A 12,655-nucleotide genomic window follows, 5' to 3' on the forward strand; every position below is an offset into this window, starting at 1 on the left:
CACAAAAACTAGCCAAACACTGGCCTGTTACGACTGACCCAGGATCTGGGTAACACGAAAACTACCCAAACATTGGGTTGTTATGTCTGACCCAGGACTGTTACATCTGACCCAGGATCTGGGTAACACAAAAATTTCCCAAACACTGGGTTGTTACGTCTGACCCAGGATCTGGGTAACACAAAAACTACCCAAACACTGTGTTGTTATGTCTGACCCAGGATTGTTACGTCTGACCCAGGACCTGGGTGACACAAAAACTAGCCAAACACTGGGTTGTTATGTCTTACCCAGGATTGTTACATCTGACCCAGGATCTGGGTAACACGAAAACTACCCAAACACTGTGTTGTTACGTCTGACCCAGGATTGTTACATCTGACCCAGGATCTGGGTAACACGAAAACTACCCAAACACTGTGTTGTTACGTCTGACCCAGGATTGTTACATCTGACCCAGGATCTGGGAAACACAAAAACTGCAGTTTTTCCAGTATGAAAGATGAAGATGTCTGAGCATTGTCAAATGTGGGTGGTGGTACAAAATTTATGTGCAAAATTAGACGTTTATATTTCATCTCTATTTATTTGTAGATATTTGTAGACTGTAGACACTCTGGCAACATCATATCACTATGGCAACATCCTCCGACTTCTGCAACTGTATGTTCTCATTATCTGAGAGATGACCTGACCGTACGCTCATTTACATACACTGCAGGAAATCTGACGAAGGATCAAGACGAAATGCACTCTTAAAACAAGAACTCAGATTTACAAAATGCAAGACAATAGACATTATGAAATTAGTTTGAAGAACTCATTCTGAGCAGATTTGATGTAAAATTACTTATTGTTTAGCTGGAAAACTATTTATTTTTTTTACTTTTTAATTAAAATAATAATGAAAGTGCTATTATTTTTAAAGTTATTATTTGTACAAATTTTTCAGTGTTTCTCATTGCACACAGCAAAACTACATGTGCAGTTTTTGACATGCCAATAAAGCATCACAATATTTAACACATCACAATATTCCTCATTTAAATAATTAATACACAGAATAAAGGGGCGGGGCGGGGCCTGGTTGAGTTAGTTAATAGTGTGTTGAAACTGGCGGTTATGGTAAGGGGTGGGACATTTCCCAATCACCAATCACAACACGCTGCTCCAGCCGACCAATCAGAGCACATTGAGCTTTTCAGAAGGAGGGGCTTCATAGAGACAGGAACTAAACAGAGCGTTACTGACAGACTGGGAAGAGAGGAGCTGAACAATGGAGAATATGAGGGAAATAATCAACATTCAAGCAGGAAAACCTGTTCTAATACAGCACAAAAATAACTTTAAAAAATGGCATAATCTGTCCTCTTTAAAGATGCTGATTAAAAAAAATGAAGAACAGATTTTCTTGTAGTGTTGTCAGCATTAATTTTCTTTTATTAAATTCTCTCTCTCTCTCTCTCTCTCTCTCTCTCTCTCTCTCTCTCTCTCTCTCTCTCTCTCTCTTCACCTTCAGTATTTGACGTGGTGTTTTCCATCCTGGTTGTTCCTCCTGTTTTCTTGTCATCTTGTTTCCCTGGTAAACTGTGTCTCACGCTGTGACAGGTTCTCTAATGAGACTCACACACTAACGAGCCTCATTCTGCTCCAGAATATTAATTCTCTCAGAAAACCTACTATAATTATACACACAACAGCGGTGTAACAAAATTCCTGCTTAACCGTTTTAACATCTGCATGTGTTATTACTTTCAAAGAAATTACATTTCCTGTGCAGTATAAAATTATGACATTTATGAATGCATTTAAATGAGTTATGTTTTTTTTTTTTTCCCACTCCACCAACAAACAACGAGCTTAAAAGGTGGATGTGTTTAAAATCAAACTGTATAGTATACTGCCTACAAATTAAAGAAATTGTGAAGCAGTGTGCAGTGATTTGTTGTTGTAAAATGGCCTCATTCAGTTGCATGTTTAATTTAGTGGGTGGCTTCTAGTTATTATCTCACAAACAAGTAGTTATTTGTCATCTTTATTCAGTTATGTGTAACTTTTGGCGGTCTGATCACCTAATGAGTCAATTAGAGGGATGTTAGTCAAGTGCATTGCATTGTGGGATGTAGTATTGTGCATACTGCATACAGAAACACTTGCATACTATGTACAGTATTCATGCTATATACACTGCAAAAAAAAAAAAAAAAATGATTTTAGGGGTTCAAGCATGTAGCGCTGCTATTGTAATTGTTACATTTTCCAAGGATCAGCATTCTCCCTTAAAAGTGATCAGACAGACCAAACTGTAAGTCGTAGTGACCTGAAACTTTGAGGGATGGTAGTACTCACACAGTCTACAATGTCACCAATGCTCGCCCCGATCAGCCTGACGGGGGCGCTACAGCGGTCAAAAGTACTATTTTGGATTTTTTGAAAAACCTATTTTTTGCAAACTAGCCCTAGATTTTTGGTCCGATCGGAACCAAACCAGTGCAGCGAGATTATCTGGAGTCTGATTGTCAATAATTTTCAAAAAAAGTTGAAATTTCAATTCACGGTCCCTAAGGGCCACCAATATGTCCGAAGTGGATGGGGCCACTTTTACTAAAATGGCTATAACTCGTGAACGGAATGAGATATTTTCACCAAACTTGGTACACATATGTAAGAGCTCATTCTGTGGTCACATGAAAAAGGACACGACGAATGGCCACTTGGTGGCGCTATAACAGAAAAAAAAAACATGAAAATGGCTATAACTACTTCACCATTAGTCTGATCGACTTGAAAACTGGCATACAGTGTCTTTGTCCGAGGTGCCATGATAGTCTATGAGGACATTGACGTATCGCAAAAACATGTCCGCCATCAGAATATGAAGTTTGAGCAGCTATCAGACAAGGGTAACGGAGGCCGATCATAAGGAAACTCGCAGGGCCTGTTTGACTCACGGCCCTAGAGACCTGTGAGAAATTCGAAAGAATCGCCATCGGGCGGTGTCTTTGCATTTTTCATGTGTGTGAAGGATTGTGTATCGCACAATTTTTTTTCCGCACACGGCCACAACATTTGTTCCACATGGTAGAACTCTTCATTCTGAGCAACTTTGCCTCTAGGGCCGCCACTGTCCATCGAAATATTTGTTAAATATTGGAGATTATTTCAAAAACCAGCTTTGGTCCTAGTCCTAGGTTTTTGGCTCAACCTCGATAACTGTTAAAAAGCTTTAAAAACGATATATTTCCTATGGTAAATTGCCTGTATTGGCTGTAAATGGTCTTTTCCATCTATGATTGAGATGGTTACAAGCTTGCTAATTAAATACCTTTTTACGCATGTGCTTAAAGGCCTTAAAGCGCTTGAACCCCGATAATTGCTGCTCGCAGCTGTATTTATCTTGTTTTCCTTACAAATATCTAAACATTTTTTGAATCAAGATAGATTTACTTGAGAAGCAAAATGGTTTAAGATATAAAGTCTTGTTGTATACTAAAAAAATATATTAAAATAAAGTGAGTTTATGCTTAAAACAAGTAAAAATATCTACTAATGGGGTCAGAAAAATTCTTTTCGCTTTGAATTTAGTTAATTTTTTCAGCCTCATTTTTATTTTAAGCAGAACATTTTTCAGAAAACAAGACTTCATATCTTAAATAATTTTGCATCTCAAATAAATGTATCTTGATTTAAGATTTTTTACATAATTGTTTTGGAAAACAAGACAAAAATACTGAGTAAATTTTTATTTATTTATTTATTTATTTATTTTCCCCCCAGTGTACTAATAGTTGTACTATTTCTATTGTAGAAATAGTACAAGTTGCTAATTTGCTGTTTTGAACATGTCTGCTTTGTGAGAGAGCTCAATCTGTCTGTGTTTTTGTGTTAGTACATCAATAATGTGTCCAGTCTTGTTCCCTCAGTAACTATAAACAGAAGTAGAGCAGCACATATGAATCAAGCACATCTTCTTTAAGCATTTAACCTGATTACTCTCAGTGATATCCATCACCTGTCGTCTGTTCTGAGATCAGGTAAAATAAATAGTATTTCCCCAGTTCTGCCTGTCAATCTCTCATCCGACGCTGAGCTAATGGGCCGTTGAGTCTATATACATTTGAGCTTATTCCTCTATCGTTCAGTCGGTTCGGTGAAGCCTCTTCTGTAAATACGAGTGCAGCGGTGTTATGGGCTAATTTGATGCCGACACACGTATTTTACACTCTGAGGAACATGACGTGAAATTAAACTCAGAACAGACATATGCCTCTCAGGGAAGTGAAATGCATTACATAGTCATTTTGATTTTTAAAAACTGCAGTTGCATTGAAATACGATGATGCTTTTTCTGATTTGTCAGACCGAATCCTAAAACTCCTCCTGATGATCAGAGATGCTCTGGTTAGTCTGCACACATTCAGGGTTTTACTATTCATTTTTGTAACCTGTTTTGCATTATTTGGGCCTTTTGAGTAGTGAAGTTACTCTTAGTTAACTTTTTATATCGTTAGTAGTATTTCAAGTTGGACTGAAGCAGCTCAGGTTTACTTGACGCATTTTTTAGAAAAATCATGAGTATCAAATATGATCATCAGGCTTTTGAGGAAGGTTTATTTGTTCATCTTTCAATCATCATTGTATTGCATTACATTATATGTTTTAAAACTACAGATCTTTGATCAGAAATCTAAGCATTTAAATATCATTTCATTAAGACACATTATTGACAACTGATATTTATATGCATTTTAATTTAAGTATCTGCTATTCTGTTATAAAGATCTCATTGAGTACATTACATGCATCAGAATTTCACATTAATATCAGCACCAAATTTCATATTTTTGCTCAGTTTGGGCCTCTAAATAAAATTGAGCTGTTTTTTTTTCCTCCATACTCTTACTATTTGATAAAAGCCTGATGTATCATATATGATACTCAACGAAAAAACACATGCAAATGTATGCAAAATATTTTGTGTAAGGTTTTCAATAAAAATATATACTTTTCTGACTATTAATATTGCTATTTATTAATTACTATTTATTTGTCAGGCTTTGCAGGGATGAAATGTGTTTTATAGGTTGTATTTTTTCAACTATTTTGCACCTTTATGTATTCTAAATGATTAATCGGTGCACATCATTATTGTTTTAAATTCACGTTCCTCATAATCTTGAATCAGAATAACTTCCCCTCCCTCTTAACAACATCTCTTCTCTTCTCTGATGATGAGGACGGGGCAACCTGTCACTCACATGAGATCCACCAATAGCAAACCACAACCATCCAATCAATTCTCTAAAGACAAAATCAAGCCCCGCCCTACATTTGTTCTTGTTCCAGAAGCGTTTCACTCACATATACGGCACGATAGGGAAGAAAAGACTTTTCATGCTGACTTTAAACTGGCTGTTTGTGCTGTATGTAAATAAGGGCATGTTCACAAACTCTTTCTCTCTCGTTCAGCAGGTGCGTCTTTCGCTCTGAGCTGTGATGCTCTTCATGGATTGTAAGATGGTGGATGCTCTTCGCGGCCGGAGGAGGTTGCGGGTGTCTGTCTTTAAGCCGCCCTGTTCGTTCTGGTTTCTGCTGCTGTTCGGTGTCGGAGGACTCGTTCTCTTCATCCACCTGCAGGATCTGTCTGATATGGTGCTACAACAGGCTCCAGGTAAGAAGAAACGGACGATTATGATCATCCATCAATCAACATGTTGAGTGAATTCAGATTGGAATATGTCATGTGTGCCGTTCGTTCCCAAGCTCATGGAGAAGTTGATTGTGGTTTTTCTAATGGATGTGGTTTGTGGGTTTTATTTCTAAGCTTGCACACAGGGTCCAAAATTAACTTTTTTGCAACATCTGTGAATTGAGAAAATAGCGCCGTAAAAAAGCCATGAAACGTGCATTAGAAATACATATATTTTAGTCAGAATGAGTTCTCTAGTTGTTTTGTCCTGCTGATTTGTGGCAAACAGCACAAGCTCTGTGTCACTCGTTCACCAGCCAGAGTCTGTCACAAACCATCTGTCACAAAAACATCCACAACCATTATGATTTTGCTCCTAATTTTCATGTTTTGGGGAAGAATGTCTCACCACAGAGAGAATTTTAACCCTTGTAAAGCCTGATGTAAAATTATAGTCAATTTTTTTTATTTTTATTTTTTTTTATTTTATTTAATGGAACAGTTCATTGAACCTTTAGACAAAATATAAGAAAAAAGTTTGCATATGTGTTTTTTTTTTTTGTTGAACATCACATTTGATCAGGCTTTTATAGTATGATATAGTGAGAATAAGGAGCTCATACTCAAGGAGCTTAAAGGCGACCTATTATGCCCCTTTCACAAGATGTAATATAAGTCTCTGGTGTCCCCAGAATGTGTCTGAAGTTTCAGCTCAAAATACCCCACAGATCATTTATTATAGATTGTCAAATTTGCCACTATTTGGGTGTGAGCAAAAACACGCCGTTTTTTGTGTGTGTCCCTTTAAATGCAAATGAGCTGCTGCTCCTGGCCCCCTTTCCAGAAGAGGGCGGAGCTTTAACAGCTCGTGCTTCGGTTGCTCAACAACAACAAAGCTGGAGAATCTCACGCAGCCAAAATGACGACGGTGTTCAGCCTTACATTGTTCAAACCGGAGTCGACACTGATGGAGAGACTCAGGAAGAAGTTACAACTTTTAGACGTTTCTGAATGGTTAGTGGATACATTTATGTAGTTGCTGTGAAGTTGATTCAACTCATCGACTAGTCGTCATGTTAATCTTTTGTCCAGATCCAGTGGTGCTTGGCAAGTGTTTATTTGGGATCCTGCTTTTATATGGTCCACTTCAGTGTTGGCAAGAGGCTTTAGATGCACATGCGTTCAAAAACACATCTAGCAAACAAAACAGACAACAGGATAATTATTCAGATATGAATACAATGGATAGATGATGCATTAGAATACTTGATTCAGTTGAGTCAGTTTGTGTGTATTTGTGTTTATTTTGGATTATGAGCAGCTGATTGTAAAGGCGTGTAATGTTATCTTGTCCTATATTTCTGCGTCACTTGTTAGACTTGTTTACTAACTTTTGAGCGGTAGAGACACATCCCAGTAAAAGCACGGCGTGATAAATCTTGGCTACCGGTGATGATGTGTACCGCGGGGAACGGCTGTGATCATTACCGCAGGACTAGTTTCAGGCGGCACAAGGACACGCTGCAAACACCTGCTGTACGCAACCGTGTTGTGCTTCCAAAATGATGAAAACAAAAACACAGTGATGAACAAACACAGGCTGCGGATGAGCTCGAAAGGGCTCTCTTACAGAGACTCACATGAATCTCAACAGCTCTGCATTCACTTTTTTGTTTTTGAAACTCTTTTTAGGCAAATTCACTATTTTTACTACAGCTACCAAAAGAATAATCATGATGAATCTTGTGATTTGTGGTTAATATTACGTGTTTAATTTGTTTCTGAATAGAATATGTTTCCCCTTCTGAAGTGAAACAAAACGGACCCAAATGAGTCACCAGTCATCATTTAGTAAGAGATTTTATATCCGTTTAATTTCATATCTTTTTAGGAGAAACAACAGAAATTAAAGAGATCTCATGTTTCTTTTATATGAGGGTATTTTTGTCAGTTTTTAGAAATCACAGAACTGAATGAAGTGGTTACGGTGTCACATTAGGCAACTGTGATAAATATATTTAGCAGTGATAACATATTTAATTAATCTTTGGCAGCAATTATTGTTGTCCTCGTATACATTGGTCATGGGACTTCTGCGCAATTTAATTTGCCTCATTTGTTTTCCCTCAGAGACACAAACAGAAAAGGCTTTTTCCTTGATACTATTTTCAAACTAAACACATTTTTTCAATAAAGAAAGAAAAAAGGATTATCCTAAAGTGCTCAGAGGACTGTAAAGCCGCTCTCAGCCGGAGCTCAGGAACGCCGCAGCCTTTCTGCTGGTGAACTGGATCAGATGGAGGGAATGAAGGTTGCATAAAAGTGTTCCAGCTGAACTTCAGCATCTTTAGTGTTTCCTGAACACTCGTTGTGCTGTAGATCTGCTGCTTTTTACAGATGTGCTGCAGAAGACACCGTGAAACTGTAGTTCAACAAGCTGCAAATATCTGTGTCCATATCCGTTTACAGTCTGAGGTAGCCCTGCTTGGATATTATGAGTAAAACTACTGCTCTGTTTTGAAAAATCAACTTTGGAGGTGGGCTCATTTGTTTGTGAGAGTCTATTTTATACCATCATATACAGTTTTACAACATAAATGGTGCTCAGATTGCATAATTTCATGAACGCTATTTCATAACAAAAGTATGAAGTCCCATTTTGATTTTGCATGTTGTCATTTGCACTCCCGACACAGATTACTATATTACTGTTGCTGGAGCATCTATATCATATTAAAAAAAGAGACTGTAGATTGACAAAAAACCCTTAGACCTTTCAATTAGTGCTGTCAATCGATTAAAAACAATTAATGAATCACAATTTTTTTTCCGTAATTTAAAACATTGGAGTTTTTAATATTTTTATATTGTAATAATTTCACAGTTACTCTCCAAATTAATGTAGAAACAACTTAAAGACAGTATATTTTAAATATTTGTTTAATTGAATGAAGGCCATTATCACTGATACTAATACTGGAACTGATGTCTTTATGAAAATTATATATTTTTTTAAACATTATAGACATTCAACATTACAGTACAGCTGAAAGCTATCAATTTTAACGTTTATTAGGCTTTAACAACTTTTATTTAAGTGAACTTAACTATAAACTCATTATAATAAATGTCATATTTACCTGTGGCCTTCCTACCTGTCTAACAGGTAGGAAATATACAGAAATTGAATTAAGTTATCAAACACTTTACAGTCTTCGCTGCATAAATGATAAATTAAATATAGATTAATACTTATTAAAGCTACAATTTTCTCTGTTACCTTTGTTCTTTGATTAACATTAATGACAGATATCACAGCAGCTGGTTTATTAGGCTTAAGAGCTGCCGCTGCTGAACATGATGCGGAAATGATGCGCATCTCATTTTCTCATAACTCTTTAAGTTAATTTAAGACATTATGTAACTCATTTAAGATGGCTCCCGACAAAATGGGCATTTTGGCATAAATCTGTTTATTATTGTTTGTTCAAGCATGAAAGAGAACGATACTTTCTGTGCACATGAGTCGTGTGTGTCACATGACACGACATTCACAGACAGCGCGTTCTCGTTTGTCTTGTGGTGCTTGAATGGTTTAAAAGCATTTGCGTGAATAAGAGCGTGATCAAATAATGTAATGCTAGCCAAATCATGATGGAAAGAAAAGAATGCTGCGTTATTTGCTTTAAATATTTTTAGTGCATTAAACTGAAATAATTAATCACATGCATTAACTAATTAATTTTGACAGCACTTATATATATTTATATATATGGGGCCCAGGACAGAACCTTGAGGTACACCAAAATATATATATAATTCTGGGTTTCCTATTATTTGAGAGGTTTTGATGGGTAGCCAACAATTATTTGTATTCCAGAAGCACAATTTTTCCACTAAACCTATTCTGGTGTACCTCAAGGTTCTGTCCTGGGCCCTCTACTTTTCCCCTTTGACAAATAATCAGATGATTATGCTGATGACATACAGATTTATTTTAGCAATCCTCTCACCTCCTGCGTTAACAACCTGCATCAAGCAACTCAAGCTTTGGCTGGAGGCAAATCACTTTAAATTTAAGTCAGATAAAGCTGTATTTATTGATTGGTTCTAAATCTGTTGCGTCTAAACTATCTGGCCATCTGATAGATTTGGATGGTGACCTGATTATGCCCTCTACAACAATTTGAAATATCAGTGTTCTTCTGGATTCCACTCTTTCATTTCATGCTTACATTGGTAAAGTGGTAAAGACAGCTTTTTTCCACCTACGTAATATCTCTTATATTTGATCCTCTCTTAGTCAGCAAGATGCACTGACACGACATTAACAGACAGCACATTCTCGTTTGTCTTGTGGCACTTTGAAAGCATTTGCATGAATAAGAGCGTGATCATATAATGTAGCGCTAGCCAAATTATGATGCATTAATTGCACATAGTGCCACTGTGTGTAGTTGTTTGCCAGATTTCATTTGTTTGGCTCATTGTACTAAAACACGCAGCATCAGTGCAGGGAGCAAAGCTTTTACTCTCATTGTTTCCGCTCATCTCCCACTCAAATAATTGTTTAAGGACAATCAAGGAATCGCCATGGGAATGCCGTAGCCGGCAGAGAGAAATTACCAGCAAAAATTGGGAGCAGGGAGTGTTTCCTGTACATTGTGGGTTAAGAGCGATTTCTCAGCCTCAGCAGGACATGCCACACTCACAAAGAGGAGTCGCGGCCTTTTGAAGCGCACAGAGATGTTTCATTGCTGCGAATTGCTTTCATTGAACTTCATTCTTCCAGCGCTCGGATTCATCTCCGCCAATAGCCGTGCCGGCAAAACACAGCCTCCCCGGCCTCATAAGGTCAAATGCTTTCTCTAACAGCTCTGTTAGCAAGAGAGCCGCTCTTGAGGGACGGATCGTGCGCCGCTAATCAGGAGTGCCGGCTCTTCTGCGCCGCTCAGGTGTCGAGATCAACTGCAGCCAATCAGAATCCACTCCACTTCAGCGCTGAATGAGATTGCTTTTATGCAGGCGCTGCCGCGGACCTCATGACATCTGGGGAGTACAATAACATCAGCCGTCTAAACACAACAGGCCTGAGAGACGCAGAGAGATTACATCCGCATCTCTGGGGGAATCTGGACGAATTACGGGACTTAATTAAAGGAAAAGTACTGAAGTCATATGACAGCTGTGTGTGAGGAACAGATGCTGATGTACATGATTACCTGTAGGGTTAGATAAATTAATGATGATTATCTATCTATCTATCTATCTATTTATTGATCGATTGATGATCGTTCTATCTATCTATCTTTTGATTGATCGATGGATGATCTATCTATCGATTGATCGATGGATGAATGATCGGTCTATCTATCTATCTGTTGATCGATTTATGATTATCTATCTATTGATCGATAGATAGATGATCTATTTATCTATTGATTGATCAATGGATGATCGGTCTATCTATCTATTGATCGATCGATGGATGATTGGTCTATCTATCTATCTATTGATTGATTAATGGATGATCTATCTATCTATTGATCGATGGATGATCTACCTATCTATCTATCTATCTATCTATCGATTGGTCTATCTATCTATCTATTGATTGATGAATGGATGATCTATCTATCTATTGATCGATGGATGATCTACCTATCTATCTATCTATCTATCGATTGGTCTATCTATCTATCTATTGATTGATGAATGGATGATCTATCTATCTATTGATCGATGGATGATCTACCTATCTATCTATCTATCGATTGATGATTGGTCTATCTATCTATCTATCTATCTATCTATCTATCTATCTATTGATCAATGGATGGATGATCGGTCTGTCTGTTTATCTATCTATTGATCGATCAATCATTGAATGATAGGTCTATCTGTCTGTTGATTGATCGATGGATGATCAGTCTGTCTATCTATCTATCTATCTATCTATCTATTGATCGATGGATGATTGGTCTATCTATCTATCTATTGATCTAACGATTGATGATCGGTCTATCTATCTATCTATCTATCTATTGATCGATGAATGGATGATCAGTTTATCTATCTATCCATCCATCCATCCATCCATCCATTGATGATTGGTCTGTCTATCTATCTATCTATTGATCTATTGATGATCGGTCTATCTGTTTATCTATCTATTGATCGATCGATCGTTGAATGATCGGTATAACTATCTATCTCTTGATTGATCAATGGATGATCAATCTGTCTATCTATCTATCTATTGATCGATGGGTGATTGGTCTGTCTATCTATCTATCTATCTATCTATTGATCTATTGATGATCGGTCTATCTGTTTATCTATCTATCTATCTATTGATCGATGGATGGATGATTGGCCCATCTATCTATCTATCTATCTATCTATCTATTGATCGATTGATGATCTATCTATCTATCTATCTATCTATCTATTGATCGATTGATGATCTATCTATCTATCTATCTATCTATCTATTGATCGATTGATGATCTATCTATCTATCTATCTATCTATCTATCTATCTATCTATCTATCTATCTATCTATCTATCAGCAAAACTGTTTTTGTGAATGATCTTTAACTACACACGTTGTCATGTGAACAACTAGTCTGTAACTTTGCATTGATTGAGACTCATGAGTATTAAACCAATAACTCATGATTTGAAAATTATTCTTGAACTTTTTGACTGAATGATAAAAAAAAAAAATTGATTCAGAAGAGTCAATCGGTTGTGAATCAGATTGCAGTGGACATGAACATCCTCTGTTTTGAGTATGTTCAGCCAGCTGTACCATTAAATGTTTAGATTATGCTTAAAACGAAAACAAAAAGTGTTTAATTCAAAATATATTGTTTAAAAACAATATTGCTTCTCAATTAAATATATCTGTTTTTTAAAATGTTTAGATATTTTTTACAAGAAAACAAGAGAGAAAAATAATT

At 36.8% G+C, this 12,655-nt stretch overlaps 1 protein-coding gene across 5 annotated transcripts in view; it reads left to right on the forward strand.

Moving 5' to 3' along the window:
* The window catches only part of chst8 (carbohydrate (N-acetylgalactosamine 4-0) sulfotransferase 8), a 192,904-nt gene that overhangs the window by 38,286 nt on the left and 141,963 nt on the right, over positions 1-12,655 (forward strand). For 4 of the 5 annotated variants that reach the window (XM_051870245.1, XM_051870247.1, XM_051870243.1 and 1 more), the window contains exon 2: positions 5,473-5,671. In XM_051870245.1, the coding sequence (XP_051726205.1) occupies positions 5,497-5,671 (175 nt within the window). In that variant the 5' untranslated portion in view covers positions 5,473-5,496. Of the gene's footprint in view, positions 1-5,469; positions 5,672-12,655 lie in introns of all 5 variants that reach the window. The other variant, XM_051870244.1, reaches the window with a different exon arrangement.

The sequence above is a fragment of the Ctenopharyngodon idella genome, chromosome 18 (genome assembly GCF_019924925.1).
Source record: "Ctenopharyngodon idella isolate HZGC_01 chromosome 18, HZGC01, whole genome shotgun sequence".
Lineage (NCBI taxonomy): Eukaryota > Metazoa > Chordata > Actinopteri > Cypriniformes > Xenocyprididae > Ctenopharyngodon > Ctenopharyngodon idella.